At 39.4% G+C, this 16508-nt stretch overlaps 1 protein-coding gene across 1 annotated transcript in view; it reads left to right on the top strand.

The window, feature by feature from the left end:
* fbxl2 (F-box and leucine-rich repeat protein 2) overlaps window positions 1–16508 on the top strand; it is a 180947-nt gene that overhangs the window by 71540 nt on the left and 92899 nt on the right. Inside the window, exons 6-7 of the mRNA XM_072569603.1 lie at window positions 3–22; window positions 11054–11148. Of these exons, the coding sequence (XP_072425704.1) occupies window positions 3–22; window positions 11054–11148 (115 nt within the window). The remainder of the gene's footprint in view (window positions 1–2; window positions 23–11053; window positions 11149–16508) is intronic.

Raw genomic sequence — 16508 nt, 5'->3', positions numbered from 1 at the left:
AGAAGGAAAATTGCTGATCCAGGTTAGAAAAATGATCTGCAGGTGAATATCTCATTCAGGCTTAACAGAAATAATACCTAGCAACAGTGCAGTGTGTTAGTTTGCACACTTGTAGACAGCATTATGCTGTTTCAGTGCAATTTCAAATTTAGTCAGCACCAATACAGCTTTGGCACTGCAGTTACGTAGTAACTTAATTAAGTTGGTATAGTTGTACAATCTGTGCAGCATATGTTTTGCTGAAACTATCAACTTACAATGATTCAACCATGGATAATTCTGTATTAATAGTACAGATAGTTCTTTTATCTTAGTGAAATTTGTAGGCGATTCCTCGCAGCAAAATTAAACAATTGTGAAGTAAATAATCTAACTACTTACTTTTTGTTATTGAGCACCATGCTTTATAATCAGCAAGGGCAAAGTTGAGAAACAGTGAGATGAAACAGCTGTCAGAAATGTAATTTTAGTGTTAGCAATGTGGGAATTACAGTTTTCTTTATAAATTCCAGTCATAAAGGATTTGTTGCACTGTGATTGTTGGATAGGATGTAATGATTAATGGCAGTTTGTTTTATTTAGTTAATTTGTGTACCCAGAGTAAATGCAGGGTCTAATAGAGAAGCTGGTACCAGTAGAGAAGCAATGGTAGACACTTTTAAGGCCCTCCCTCCCTCCCTCCCTCCCTCCCTCCCTCTCTTCCCCTCTCTCTCCCCCTCTCTCTCTCTCTTCCCCCTCTCTCTCTTCCCCCTCTCTCTCTCTCTTCCCCCTCTCTCTCTTCCCCCTCTCTCTCTTCCCCCTCTCTCTCTTCCCCCTCTCTCTCTTCCCCCTCTCTCTCTTCCCCCTCTCTCTCTTCCCCCTCTCTCTCTTCCCCCTCTCTCTATCTCCCTCTCTCTATCTCCCTCTCTCTATCTCCCTCTCTCTATCTCCCTCTCTCTATCTCCCTCTCTCTATCTCCCTCTCTCTATCTCCCTCTCTCTATCTCCCTCTCTCTATCTCCCTCTCTCTATCTCCCTCTCTCTATCTCCCTCTCTCTATCTCCCTCTCTCTATCTCCCTCTCTCTATCTCCCTCTCTCTATCTCCCTCTCTCTATCTCCCTCTCTCTATCTCCCTCTCTCTATCTCCCTCTCTCTATCTCCCTCTCTCTATCTCCCTCTCTCTATCTCCCTCTCTCTATCTCCCTCTCTCTATCTCCCTCTCTCTATCTCCCTCTCTCTATCTCCCTCTCTCTATCTCCCTCTCTCTATCTCCCTCTCTCTATCTCCCTCTCTCTATCTCCCTCTCTCTATCTCCCTCTCTCTATCTCCCTCTCTCTATCTCCCTCTCTCTATCTCCCTCTCTCTATCTCCCTCTCTCTATCTCCCTCTCTCTATCTCCCTCTCTCTATCTCCCTCTCTCTATCTCCCTCTCTCTATCTCCCTCTCTCTATCTCCCTCTCTCTATCTCCCTCTCTCTATCTCCCTCTCTCTATCTCCCTCTCTCTATCTCCCTCTCTCTCTCTCTCCCTCTCTCTCTCTCTCTCTCTCTCTCTCTCTCTCTCTCTCTCTCTCTCTCTCTCTCTCTCTCTCTCTCTCTCTCTCTCTCTCTCTCTCCCTCTCTCTCTCTCTCCCTCTCTCTCTCTCCCTCTCTCTCTCTCCCTCTCTCCCTCTCCCTCTCTTCCCCCTCTCCCTCTCTTCCCCCTCTCCCTCTCTCTTCCCCCTCTCTCCCTCTCTTCTTCCCCCTCTCTCCCTCTCTCTTCCCCCTCTCTCTCTCCCTCTCTCTTCCCCCTCTCTCTCTCCCTCTCTCTTCCCCCTCTCTCTCTTCCCCCTCTCTCTCTCTCTCTTCCCCCTCTCTCCCTCTCTCTCTCCCCCTCTCTCTCTCCCTCTCTCTTCCCCCTCTCTCTCTCCCTCTCTCTTCCCCCCTCTCTCTCTCCCTCTCTCTTCCCCCTCTCTCTCTCCCTCTCTCTTCCCCTCTCTCTCTCTCTCTCTCTTCCCCCTCTCTCTCTCTCTCTCTCTCTCTCTCTCTCTCTCTTCCCCCTCTCTCTCTCTCTCAAATTGTTCCATTTAAGAAAGAAAGACTTAAACTGCACAAAGGATGTCCCATCTATGGCAAGTTAAGGAGGTTACATTTGTCTCAAACCGAAAAAAACATTATGCAATATTACAAAGATTAGCAGCAGTGCCAAAGATTTGGAGAAGATATGAAACCAGTGAGGAATTGCCAAAATAAAGAAACTGAAATTGGAATATGAGAGGAAACTAGCAAGAGATTTACAAAGATGTTGCCAGGGTTGGAGGATTTGACCTACAGGGAGAGGCTGAACAGGCTGGGGCTGTTTTCCCGGGAGTGTCGGAGGCTGAGACCTTATAGAGGTTTACAAAATTATGAGGGGCATGGATAGGATAAAAAGGCAGTCTTTTCCCTGGGGTGGATGAGTCCAGAAACAGAGGGCATAGGCTTAGGGTGAGAGGGGAAAGATATAAAAGAGACCTAAGGGGCAACTTTTTCATGCAGAGGGTGGTATGTGTATGGAATGAGTTGCCAGAGGAAGTGGTGGGGGCTGGTACAACTGCAGCATTTAAGAGGCATTTGGTTGGGTATATGAATAGGAAGGGTTTGGAGGGATATGGGCCGGGTGCTGGCAGGTGGGACTAGATTGGGTTGGGATATCTGGTTTGCATGTATGGGTTGGACCAACGGTCTGTTTCCATGCTGTACGTCTGTATGACTCTAAATGAGAACAGTCACACTTCCATTTTATTGAAGTTTTAAAAATGAAGTTTGGAAGCAGTTGTGCCTTTACAAGATGAGACTGGTAAATGAACAATTGTCTGTCCGTCTGTCTGTCTTGTATATGGTGGTGTGTGTCATTGGCTGGACAGTATTTGTTATCCATCCTGAGTAGCATTTGAACTGACCTGGCTCTCAAGGCCATTTCGGAAGGAAATTAAGTAGTCTGAAATCACGTGACGGCATTCCCTAAAGGCTATTAGCGAACCAGATCAGATTCAATGACAATCGACAATGGTTACAATCAAACCTGCCTTTAATTCTTGATTTTAATTAGTTAAATGTCACCATCTTCCAAACTCATGTTCCCACAATATTAGCCTGGATATTGGATTACTAGCTCAGTGAACTTCTCATTGTGTCACCGCATCCTCTGACATGGAGGTGGCAGAGGCTTTGAATAAGTTTTGAATCTGTATACACAATAGAAGACATAGGCAGCACACCAAGAATATTTGAAATACATGTAGAAAATCAAAAGACATGTGAGGGATGAACTTAAAGGTCACTCGTGGAAAACATACCAGAAAAACTAATGAGAATAAAGGCTGGCAAGTTCCCTGGACTTAATGGCCTGCATTCTAAATTTTAACCCTAATTTGCTTTAAAAATGATTCAGGTTAGTGATAGCGGTTGCATCAATATTGATATTTTCAATTAACCTGTTCCAATGTGTTTAGACACACCCTTTGAGGTGGGAATTGAACCAGGGTCTACTAGGTTTATACTATCACTGCATCACAGAAGTATAAGCTGAAAGCCTCCAAAGTTAACTAGGTTCTGGAAAAGTTCCAGTGAAGCAAGCTATGTGGCACCTCTATTCAATAAAATAGAATGGTGCAAAACATGTTACAATAGACCTGTTTGCCTAATACTAGTAGCCCAATATATTCTAAGAGTGTGAGAAATAATTATTAAGGACATAGAATATTTAGAAAATAATTCAGGTTACATTTCACTGTCTTTGCTTTTGAAAAGGAAATGATGTTTGACAAATTTATTAAGTGTTCCTTTGAGGGTATAACAAGGTAGATAAAAGGGAAACAGTAGAGGTCATGTATATTTACATTTACAAAAGGCATTTGATCAGGTACCATATAAAAGATTACTGCACAACTAGAGCCATGGCCTTGAGGATATTAGAATGGATCAAAGATTGGCAAATGGAAAGGAAACCATCGTGATAAATGGGTCATTTTCTGTTTGACACCTATAATTGGTATGTCTTCGGGATTGCTGTTAGGTGTACAACTGTTTGCAAGTTACATTAATAACTTGCATGAAGTGGCAGATTGCATTGTTTCCAAATATGCTGCTAATGTAAAGATAAATAGGAAAGCAAGTTATGGGCAGGATACAAAATTTATAAAGGGTTTATAGATGGTTAAGTGACTGAAAGGAAAAAGAAAATGCCAGATGAAGTATAATGTGGGAAAATATTTGGTAGAAAGTGTAGAAAAGTTGAATAGTGTTTGAATTTGTCAGAGACTGCAAAAAATTGCCATACAGAGGGATCAAGGTAGACTTGGTCTTGTAAAAATTAGCATGCACACACAGCAACTACTTCTGAACTCAATTTGATTTTTAGCCTTTATTCCAAGGGAGGTGGAATATATTAAGTCAGAAAGCCTTACCTGTGGCAGCACATGACGTGGTGAACCTGCTGTACAGCATACAGTTTTTTTTATATACTTAAGATACATACACTTAAGAATTGGAAACAGTTGAGAAGGTTCACCAAGCTGTATTCTGGAATATATGCATTATCTGCTGAAGAAAGGTTGGGCTCATATTCATTGGGGTTAAGAAATGTGAGCAGTGACTTTATCGAAATATACAATGTTTCAGAGGAGGCTTGACAGAGTAGATACTGAAAGAATGTTTTCCCCATGTAATGGAGCCTAAAAGTAGGGGATGTAGTTTAATAATGAGGAATCTTTGAATTAAGACAAGGAGGAATAACTTCTGAGGATTTGGCATGTTCTTCCAAGACAGAAGTGTATATTGAGCATATTCAATCCTGAGCCGTAGAGGTTTGATTGACAAGTGAGCAAAATGTTATAGAAGACTGGCTGAATAGTGGAATTAAGCCCACAAGCAGATCAGCCACAATGTTTATTGAATAGTGAGCAGATCTGATGGGCTACTTCTGCTCCACAAGTGATATCTCTTCCTGAAATGTTTTTAAAACAAATTTTATTTCTGCCATGATTGTATTCAATGGTGTAGTATCCAGAAGACCTAAAAGTTCACAACCCAATGAGTAAAGGAAGTTCTTCCTGTGAAATCCTAAACATTTGATCCCTTTTTCCTATGACTGTGGCCCTGTCTTCTGGATTCGAGTCAGATCTACGACACAGAAAAATGCCTATTGATTCTGTGCCAATCAAAAGCAACCACCTAACTATTCTAACCCCATTTTCTGGCACTTACTCAATAGCCTTATATGCTTTGGCATTGCAAATACGCATCTTAATATTTCTTAACCATGTGAGGGTTTCTGCCCCTGCCACCAATGCAGGCAGTGAGTTGCAGATTCCCACCACCTCTGAATTTCTAAAAAAAGGTTTTCCTTGCATTTCTTCTAAACTTTCTGCACCTTCCCTTGAAACTATGCCCCTGGTCTTTAATCTCTCCATTGACGGGAAAAGGTCTTCTCTATATGTGCCCCTCATAATTTTATACATCTCAGTTGTGTCCCTTCACAATTCCTCTGCTGTCAGGAAAACAATCCTAATCTATCTAATCTCTCTACATAACTGAAATTCTCCATTCCAGGCAACATCAGGGTAAATGTCCTCTGCTCTCTGTCCAGTGCTATCCATATCCTCCCCCAAAATATGGATTTCAGAACTGCACACATTACTCAAGTTGTGGCCTAATCAACCTTTTATGTAGCTCCAGCGTAACTTCACTATTTTTAAACTCTCTTCCTCAACTGATTAGATTAGATTCCCTACAGTGTGGAAACAGGCCCTTTGGCCCTACAAGTCCACATTGACCCTCCGAGCAACCCACCCAGACCGATTCCTCTAAAAATGCACCTAACACTACGGGCAACTTAGAATGGCCAGTTCATCTGAACTGCACATCTTGGACTGTGGGAGGAAACCAGAGTACCTGGAGAATGTGCAAACTCCACACAGTTGCCCTAGGTGGGAATTGAACCCGGGTCCCTGGCGTTGTGAGGCAGCAGTGCTAACCACTGAGCCACCATGCCGTCCCCATAAAGCCAAGTATCCTATATGCTGCTTTAACTACTTTTATCCACATACCCTGATACATTAAGGGACCAGAATACAAGCACACTGAAGGCCCCCCAGTTTCTCAGTGCTTCCCAGGATCCTATCATTCATTATGTATTCCCATGCCTTTTTTGTCTTGCCCAGGTCACCTCTCATTTTTGTCCTTATGACACACTTATCCATACTGAATTCAGTTTACCACTGATTAGCCTGTCTATAACCTCCTGTAAGGCTTTCCTCCTTTGATATTTACCACAGACATGCACACAAATTTTTATACCATCTGGAAATTTAGTGATCAATTCTGCTACATTCAAGTCCAAATCATTTATATGAACTGCAAGCAAAAAGGCACTCCAGTACTGTGTGTTGGATCCCAGTGGATATGGACTTCAAGTTGGAAGAATGCCCCTTAACCATCACCCTAGGCTATTTGCCACTCAGCCAAGATTGTGGATCCAATTTGCCAAATTTCTTTGAATTCCATAGGCTTTATCAGTCTCCCACAGCCAACAATGTACGTATGAAGTAAAACTCCTTGAGAACCTTGTAGGTTTCAATGAGATGGTCACTCATTCATCAAAGCTCCAGAGAGTCTCCTCATAGTTCAACGTCAGCCCAACCCTACCCACCTCGCCAAATACCTGGCACCAATCCAGTGAACCTTTGTGCCATCCCAAAGGCCTTGCATCCTCTGGAAACAAGGTTCAATGTGGCATCTGCCACCTTAATTGCCTGCTGTGCATTACATGCTAGTTTTGCATTACTTTTTACTAGTGCACCCAAGACCCTTTGAGCATCAACATTTTATAAGTTTTCACCTTTCAGAAGAAAGCATTCTGCCGCCTTGTTAATTCTTACTATCAGAGTGAACAATCTCATGCTTCCCCATATTCCCCATATTATACTCCATTTTGTTATCTACTCAGCTAATCTTTCTGTATATCTTTGTAGCTATTTTGTGTTCTTCACTGCCTGCATCCCCATTCAGCTTTGTATTATCAGCAATCCTAGATATGTTATTTGCGGTCTGTTTGTTTAACCCTTAATTTAGCTTTTAAATAGCTGAGGCTTCAGCACTTGTCCTTGTGGCACTCCACTGATCACAGCTTGCTAAAGTGAAAATGCCCTGCTTGTCCCTACTTTTTGCTTCCTGCCTATAAACCTGTCCTCAATCCATGCCAATACATTACTCCCCATTCCACCAGTGCTACTCTACTAATTATATCCTCAAAAGATCTAATTTGTTGCATACTATTTTATGAAGTATGAAAATGTGTTCATTTGGTCTGATCATACTTTTTTTTAATGTAGTAAGACTTTCTTATCAATAGATTTCAGCTTTTGCCTGACAATTGATGTTGTTCCTGGTTTTCTCCCTTTCTCCTTTCTTGAATAGTTGGTTTCCTAATTTCCAGTCGACAGGGACTGTTCTTGAATTTAGAAAATTTTGGAAAACCATATCTCGCACATCCACTATCTTTACAGCTATTGCTTTCAGAGCTTTGGGACATGTATAGGCCATTTGGTTGTGCAGATTTGTCAGATTTTGAGGTAATTAATACCTGTAGAGAAAAAGCATTGGAGAAACTTAATGCTTATTAACCCAAAGTTTATTCTTTTTTTGCAATTTGTCTTCTGTCATGAAAAGACAAATATTTGTTCAACGAGTCTGCTATTTTATCATTCCCCATGCTCATTTCTGTTGTCTGTATGCCTAAGGAGCCAAGTAGTCTCCTCTTTTTAAATACTTACTTTAAAATCTCTCAAAGTTTGCTGTGTCTACATTTTCTCCAGTTTTATTAACGTTTGGTAATTTGCTTATTTCAAAAAAATTCCACTTCTAATACTTACTGATGTTCTTTGTAATGTTGTTAATTCGTTCTTTTAACCTAATGCCTAACCCTGTACTTGACTTTCCTAGTGAGCCAGGATAGATCTTGCTAACCTTGTTCAACAAAAATACATTCCACTGATAAATATTGTTGTTTCTTTAAATGTTTCTCACTGTTTATTTGCCACCAGAGCTTGTAATGTCAGCAAACATGGCAACCCAATTTATGTACTGCAAATTTCCCCAAAATACAGTTGAATAGGTAACATGGGAATGAAGGTACGAGAGATTGGAGAAGTAATTACTCATCCTTTCCATCCATTTTCATTACAAGGTTGACTTATCTGAGATTAGTCACTCCAATGTTTGTTTCTCAGTGGTGACTAGGAGGTTTCATGGATGAGTTTGCTTCTGCCCTTTTTGTATTTTGAGCATTGATTCACAGCAAAATTCATTGATCTGCAGATGTTTCCTCAGCACACTGAAAACCTTGACTGCTGAGGCCTTGAGATTTTGCCATCCACTTAAACCATTTGGTGTCTGTGCCTTATGGCACTCTGCCATCCATTTGCCTCAGCAGTGCCCACCTCTCTTGGTAAGACTAGACTTCAGCTCTCTCTTTGGCCTCTCCAGTTGGATCTCCTTTGTACATCATTTGCTCTCTGTAATTGGACAACATACTTGGTGATGGCCTAATAATTGGTCATCTCCTCTAAAGCAAACTCTGGTATGCAACTGTTAAGCATTGGCTCGGAGACAAAAAATTATTCTGACCTTGAATTTTTCAAGCAGTGTTTGGAATTTAACACTTTTTCTCCTCAATCTTAACTCAAAAGTAAGGCTTCATATTTTCGTGTTGAATTTCATTTGTCATGTGCCTGGCCATTTCATCAGCCTTTCTATGCTCATTTGAAGTTTTTCACCTTCTTCACTGTTCAGTACATTTACAAATTGTGTTCCATTTTCATATTTCTTTTATGTTCAAGTCCAAGTTTGGTTCTGAGCCTTGAAAGTTTCTTCCTTGTGTGCTATTACCCACTATTGTTTTGTATGCCTTAGCCACTTTGTCTCCAAGTTGGTATTGTTCCCACTTTTGCTAAGAAATTTAAGATGTAGTATTTTATCAAATACCTTTTGAAAGTTAATACGCACAATATCAGAAGGGTGACTTTTCCCTGATTGGTTACTCAACTATGAATTTTCTTGGGTAACTTGGAGATTTTGGGGGTGAGTTTGCTTCTGTAACAGTTATCTGCCCTATGTTATCTCAGTTTAAAAACTCAATTTAATCAGACATGACTTTCCCTTAATAAATTTGTGCTGTGTCTATTGTATTAGCTCATGAATGCCCATATAGCCGATTAAAAAAAATTTTTCCAAATTATAACTTCCCCATCACCATTGTTAAACTGACTAGCCCATAGTTAACAGGTTTATACTTTTGAACAGGGATGGAGATTTTCAATCTCCCAGTTGATTGATACATCCCTGAATCCAGAAAGGATTTGGAGATTGTACCAACACCTGGGTTGGAAGATTTGAGCTATAGGGAGAGGTTGAATAGGCTGGGGCTGTTTTTCCTGGAGCATAAGAGGCTGAGGGGTGACCTTATGAAGGTTTATAAAATCCCGAAGGACATGGATAGGAAAAATAGACAAAGTCTTTTCCCTGTGGGGAGTCCAGAATGAGAGGTTTGGGGGAGAGGGGAAAGACATAAAAAGGGACCTGAGGGGCAATGTTTTCGCACAAACGGTGGTAAGTGTATGGAATGAGCTGCCAGAGGTAGTGGTGGAGGCTGGTACAATTGCAACATTTAAAAGGCATCTGTATTGGTGTATGAATAGAAGGGTTTGGAGGGATATGGGCCAGGTGCAGACAAGTAAGGCTAGATTAGGTTGATATATCTGGACGGCATGGAAGAGTTGGACTGAAGGGTCTGTTTCCATGCTGCACATCTCTGACTCTGTATTTTTCACCTTTTAATCAGTCAGATGAAAGACATCCTATCTGGTTGTGGTAACTTACCAGCTTTTAATACTTTCATGATCACTCGTACCTCCTAATTATCTACCTATCTTGGAGGGTACTGGACAACTTCCTTGTTTACCATGTCTTTGTCAAAGTTTTCTTGATAAACTCAAATGTAAAGTACCTCATAGAAATCCATAAAATGTTGAAGGGGCTGAGGAAGACAGACTTAAGAGTTGATCATCTACTTGTGGGAAGGAGTGTGACGCACAAAGCGAGTAGTTGTAAATATGATGTTTACTAATAAATGGAATAAGGATTTCAAGAGTAAATGGATAGAATGTGGAGCTTGAATATTTGGAATGTTCTAACAACTGACAGCAAGTTAAGTACTTTTAGAATGGCTAGTATTATAATGCAGGAAGCACAGCAGCCAATTTGCATGCAGCAGTGTCCATATGGAATCATTTCATGGAAGCTAGATAAATACATAAAGGTTAAAAACAATAATAGGATTCGCTGAGGAAGCGAGGTGAATTAAAGTGCCAGGAGGCTCAGATAAAGCCTGCAACTCAACATATATCAGTTGGGCTAAATGGCGTGTATCTGTAACATGAGCAAAAATTCCATTCCAGACTTAGCTTGTAGATAAATGCATTGCACTCTATAACTGCAGTTTTAATGAGAAACTCTTCAGTGAAGCTTAAATTTGAGGGAATTTGGATTTGTTTGGATGCTCTTGGGAATCTCTTAAGAATGTTACAAAAGTGTGCACAGTCCCTTTTATTTTATAAGGATCCTGCCTCAAGATCTATGATAGATTTTCCTTCTTAGATCTTTTATAACCAGGTTAAATATGGCAAAGCCTATATCTTTAGACAGAATGTGAGTTTGGTTAATTGGGTTGTGTATATTCCAATCTGCAAATATGTAATTACTATTAGCTCATTGGAATCCAGGCCTACACTGGGTCAAATTTCAAACTTGCAACTTATTCACTAGTAGAATATTATGGATTTTGGAAGTCAGAAATAAAACAGAGAAAATACAGAAATACTCAGCAGACCTAAAAAGGATAATTGACCTGAATTGTTAAATTTGCAGGAACAAGTAGTTCCAACATGTTTTGTTTTATTGTTTTTATTTTATTTCCTCTCCTTTGACTTACTGGTTACTGAACTACCATGCAAATATATTTGACGTCGGCAGTACTCTCTTCTTTACCTCTGAACATAGGGTCGTGTAGTGGAAAACATTTCCAAACGATGTGGAGGATTCCTACGTCAACTTAGCCTACGGGGGTGTCTTAGCATTGGTGATGCTTCTCTTAAGTAAGTTTTTTTAAAAAAATGTGGTTATTGGTATAAAGCGCCAGCAGTTTTTAAAATATGAATCATCTGCATGTCAAACAAATGTTACATTATTTAAGATGTATTATGATTAGAATGTCATAATATTTGATTGCAATGCTTGCTGCTCTGAGTGCTTCTTTCCTTATTCTGATTTAATAATTGGGATAAAAGTAAAATTTCCATTGTTAATGTAAACTGAAAAGTTATGGCTGTCTTTTTTTTAAAATCTGACTTTTCTTCCTTTTGTCTACTTCTCCAAATTCAGTGGTGATATTTGATTTTGCATTTGAAAATATTATCAGTTATCAATTCCTGACCTGCAGTTCTTAATAAACACTTTTAGTGCTGCTGCTTTCCTGAATTAAGTTGTCATATGTTTTGGACTCTGTAAATCTTTTTTTTTGATTTGCATACCACACTGTGTGTAAGTTCATCCAGTTAGTTTGGAAGAATTGTTTAATTTCTTGCTGGAATCAAATGTTTGCTTTTCTTCTAGGCCATTTCCTATTGCACCAGTCACAATGCAAGTTGGTTCTCACTGATTTGGGATATTGGGTTGTGAGAAATATATTTTTGGTCTGAAATGTGGGCTTTATTTTTCCTGAAATAAGTTATATTTATGCATCATCTTTCATATGTAAGAATATCAGATGGCATCAGGAATCTTATAGAGGTGTATTCATATTTAAGTGGACCGGCTTGAGCTCCATTTATGTACTGGAGACATTGGGATCTTGTTTTCTTAGCCAGCTCATAAGAATTTTTCTTTTCGGCAAATGTATACTCTGCACTGAGGTCCTGAGAAATCTGATTTTTGAATTATTGAAGTTTGCTGTTCTTAGATTCTCAAATTTATTTTTATTCCCCCATTAATCAATTGAGAAACATATCATTTATGATTGAGTTACAAAAGACTTGATGGGCTGATTAGGTTGGGATATCTGGTCGACATGGACTGGTTGGAATGAAGGGTTTCTTTCCATGCTGTATATCTCTCTTACTCTATGAATGTCTAAAGTTAGGAAGTAAATTAGGCCAATTTACCTCTTTATCTGCAGTGCTGCGTTTGTTAATACAGTATATAATAAAGTAAATATGTGGCAATATGTAGGTTTTAGTTGTTCGGTGCTTTCTCCCTCTCTTTGGGCTCATACTGGATGTTCTGCACTCCCTTATCAAAACTTTTTGTCATCCTTGTTTTCAAACAATATAATCTAATGAAAAAAGGAAAGCACTCCCAGCAAGGAGAGTTATACTGTGTTCTTTTGAGCCACATTGATCTGAGTAGTAGTTAATCCTTCAGTGTGTATTAAACTATTTGTAGATACACTTTCCTATTCATTTTTGCTCCCTTTGATTTGATAAACTGTTCCTGTTGATTACATTTATGCTTGGAATAATTTAAGTTATTCTTCAAGCATATTTTTTTCTTTTATAACTGGCTCAACTTTGTCCTGAGTCTGATGGATTTGAACCTGAAATGATGATTTAATGGTTACATTATCACTTGGAGATTCCTTGGAAGACTTAAAAGTAGGTTATTTGAGTCAACTTTCAACCCCAAACAGATAACCAATTTGCAGTTGGTTTGAAATTCTTCAGTCTCTTCATTCTTGTTGCATTAACTGATAATTGTTCAAGATTTCCTGTACCAAAGCAATCTGAAAGCTTAGCTGATTGGAACCAGCACAATTTTTGTGTAAATTACATTGGGCTTTGGAACAGGAGTAGTCCGTTTGACCCTTTTGAGCCTGCTCTACCATTCTCTAAGATTATGGCTGATCTGGTTGCAATCACTGTTGAATTTGGATCTGAAGGTGCGAATACTGAAGAGTGCCTTGAGCACCATCAACTGTGAAGTTATACAGACTTATGGTCAGAGTTGCTTTTGATATCAAGTAAGATCTAACGTTCAGATCCTCCTCACAGTCTATTATGTCAGTGTGACCATTAAAATATTGCTAACAAACAGCACACTGTTTCTTGTTCAGTTCAAAAGCTACTTCAAACTAGATCAGCAAGTTGTTTTCCTCTACTTTGTAGAAATCTACAGCTTGACCCAGCAGTTAGACACTGTGGGCAGTCAACTTGCCTCATAGTGAAGTACAGATCTGTTCGACTATCCAGACAGTCTCAAACTCAGTTTCCCACTTGCCCCCGTAACATTTGGCTCTTTTGTTATTTGATTTCATTCAGTTTTGAATAACGTCAGTAACCCAACCTCCACTATTTCTTGGGGTGGAAAAGAAATTCTGCAGACTAATTATCCCTTCTGAGAGTGAATTCCTCTTCCTCCTCCATTTCAAAAGTGAGGCTAAAATGCATCACCTCATTATTGTCTTTTTCTGCATGGACAAACCCCTCAGAATCCATCTCATTAATTTCCCTTCTGTTTTAAAAAAATCACAGTTCAATGGATTAGGGCCTGATGTGTTCAAACTTCACTCATAAGTTAAGCCCTTCATCTCATTCTAAAATAATTAGAATAATTTGTGCTTGACCTGAGATAGTACATGCTTTGACACGTTTTTAAATCCGAGAGATCCATCATTTCCACCTTCAAGATGTTGGATGCCTGTCTTTTGAGGATTTGATCCTATTTTTAGATTGTTGTCCTTCAGAAATATTCCTATTTGTCCCTGGTTATCTGGTCCTTCATATATTTTAGGGATGGGATTGTGGATTTACTTTGAAAGGAAGGTTACTTGCCCATCCAAGTGCTGCCAGTTTCAGATTCTGAGCACTTAAAGGCTGCTGACAAATCTGTTGGCAGAAAATATCATATTATCTTGTGCTTCTTGTTTGTTAGCATCACAGAGGCCGAAAACCAGAGTTCGTGTCCAAAATGATCCTCTGTGTTTAGAGTCTTCTCCTATTGTCTTCTCTTTAATGAGACCGAGATAAGGCAAAGTTTGCTTTTGATTATTTTGAAGAGAAGAAAGACAACCATCTGAAGCAATCTAGGTCTCTCACCAAGTCAACTGATTATTATATTAGTTCAGTGCAAAGATGTCAAAACTTTGAGCATCAAATCCCTTAAATTTCTATGGAGACAAATGAACGCAGTACGGCCATATCCTCAAGATTTCCTTTGATCGTATTAAAAGCTATACCAAAGAGTTATATGAAATAAGACATGTTCTTGCATTTACCGAATGATAATTTTAAAATCCATGGCAGACTGGGTGGCCCTCTAGGCACAATATATCTTTTCAAAGTTTTCAAGCCAGGCAAAAAGTTCAGTTTAGTTCCAAGCCATCTAAAATGCACTTTTCCTTGAAAAGAAAACTTAAGACACATGACCTACAGCAAGATTTAGTGAACAATGTTCTTGCAGTACAAGTAACCGAGGTACAGTACCTTGTTAGTAGGATGCAAATTTCTAGAAGATGAGTCCCTCTGGAGAATTGATGAACCTTAGTATTTTGTGTCATGTCTACTATTTCTAAATTTCAGGTCTCTTGGCCAGAACATCGGTTCCCTTAAATAAATTGAAGTTGGAGATTTTTGAAATGCCTCTCTGCTTGGTTCACAGCGTGAGACACGGCTGTGTCCACCTGCTAATATCTTTATGGCAATGTTCAAGACAACAGTAGTTTATGATCCTGGAATTAAAATCAACTTTATTTTCAGTAGTAGTCATGTGATACTGTATAACTTAAATTGCTTTCCTTTAAGTGGATCATTGAAAGATTGGATAAGGATAACTTTGAATGAGGAACATTTCAATCAGGATCATTAAAATTGCATTTATCAATTGTCAAGGCCTTTCTTCATAGCTATTCTGTTGGTGGAAGCTACCACTCTGACAGCCAACTTTGTGGTAGTGAAGCTAAAACAGAAAACAAACTAAGCTTGCATTTCTTAGCACCTCAAACATTCCAAGGAAATTCACAGCTGAAATAGATAAATGAAGCCATCTAATTAAAAACACTAAAATCTCAGACATGACAACAAGTAAACAGGTTAATTCTTTGGCACTGCTGGCCAGACACCTGGAGAAACTTTTTTTTTTCTTTGGACAATAACAGTTCCTTTATGCCCACGTGAACTTGTGTTGCTTTAAGGGTCTTGATGATGTGTTTTTTTTGTTTTAGATTACTTAGTGTGGAAACAGGCCCTTCGGCCCAACAAGTCCACACCGACCCGCCGAAGCGCAACCCACCCAGACCCATTCCCCTACATTCACCCCTTCACCTAACACTACGGGCAATTTAGCCAGGCCAATTCACCTAACCTGCATATTTTTGGATTGTGGGAGGAAACCCACGCAGACACGGGGAGAATGTGCAAACTCCACACAGAGTTGCCTGAGGTGGGAAATGAACCCGGGTCTCTGGCGCTGTGAGGCAGCAGTGCTTTGTTCTTTACTAAAATACCACCATCCAACTCAGGACAACATTATGCATACATATTTGAATGATACTTAAACTAGGACATTCTGACTCTCATTTTATCACGGATACTTTTTGGTTCCTTTCTTCCTTTCCCAAAAAGAGCTATTAGCATTAAAGATCTACAATGAGTGTGTATGGCTGCAGTTTTCCTGAGGCTTCAATAATTACATGCATGTCATAATAGGCAGTTTTGATAAGTCTGTTAAGAATCATCAGTCTGTCAGATAAATTCAAGCTGTGAGATTTTCTACATTTCAATAAAACAGTTAGCTGTCTGCATTAGTATTCACTAGTTGCCCATAATTTAAACATGCTTCTGCCAAGCTTTGACTATTTAATTCATGCAATGAGGCCTGACACCGAACTGTCTGGGCTCTTTCCTGTGCAGAGTATTGAGATTGTCCTGGTTAAAGTAGTGAATGCTGTTCTATGTTTGCAATGGTGCTGCATTATCTATACTTCCTAAACACCTTTATAAACTTCGTATGTTTAGCCATGCTAACTTCATCTTTTTGCATGTAAATCTCAATAAAAATGTTTAGAGATGGTGTGAATGTTATTAAAAGTAAAAATGTGGTTGCATATATGAGTCAGTTCAGGCTTTAAAGGAAAGAGGATGGTGGTATTTAATTTTCCAACATAAAACTTGTAAAGAGTCTGCTGATGTTGAAGAGTGCATATGTATCCTGTGCTTAGGGTAAGTAATTACATTTAATAATTTGATCTCAGTTACAATGTTTATTATCAATAATTGGTTGAGATGACAGTGGTGTATATAAATTTAAGACCGGCTATTGATGTGATAGACGTGGACAGAATCTGCAGCTCAAAATTGTATGTGACTCCTTGTAAAGATAGATCTTTGATTTCTCAGGGTGAAATAGAAAGTAGATGGGAAAGTGGAGTTGAGGCCCAAGAGCAACGATAACCATATTGAGGAGC

This window comes from Chiloscyllium punctatum, chromosome 5 (assembly GCF_047496795.1).
Source record: "Chiloscyllium punctatum isolate Juve2018m chromosome 5, sChiPun1.3, whole genome shotgun sequence".
Classification (NCBI taxonomy): domain Eukaryota; kingdom Metazoa; phylum Chordata; class Chondrichthyes; order Orectolobiformes; family Hemiscylliidae; genus Chiloscyllium; species Chiloscyllium punctatum.
The sequence above is the reverse complement of the archived record's forward strand: the minus strand, read 5'-3'. Positions and strand labels throughout refer to the sequence as shown.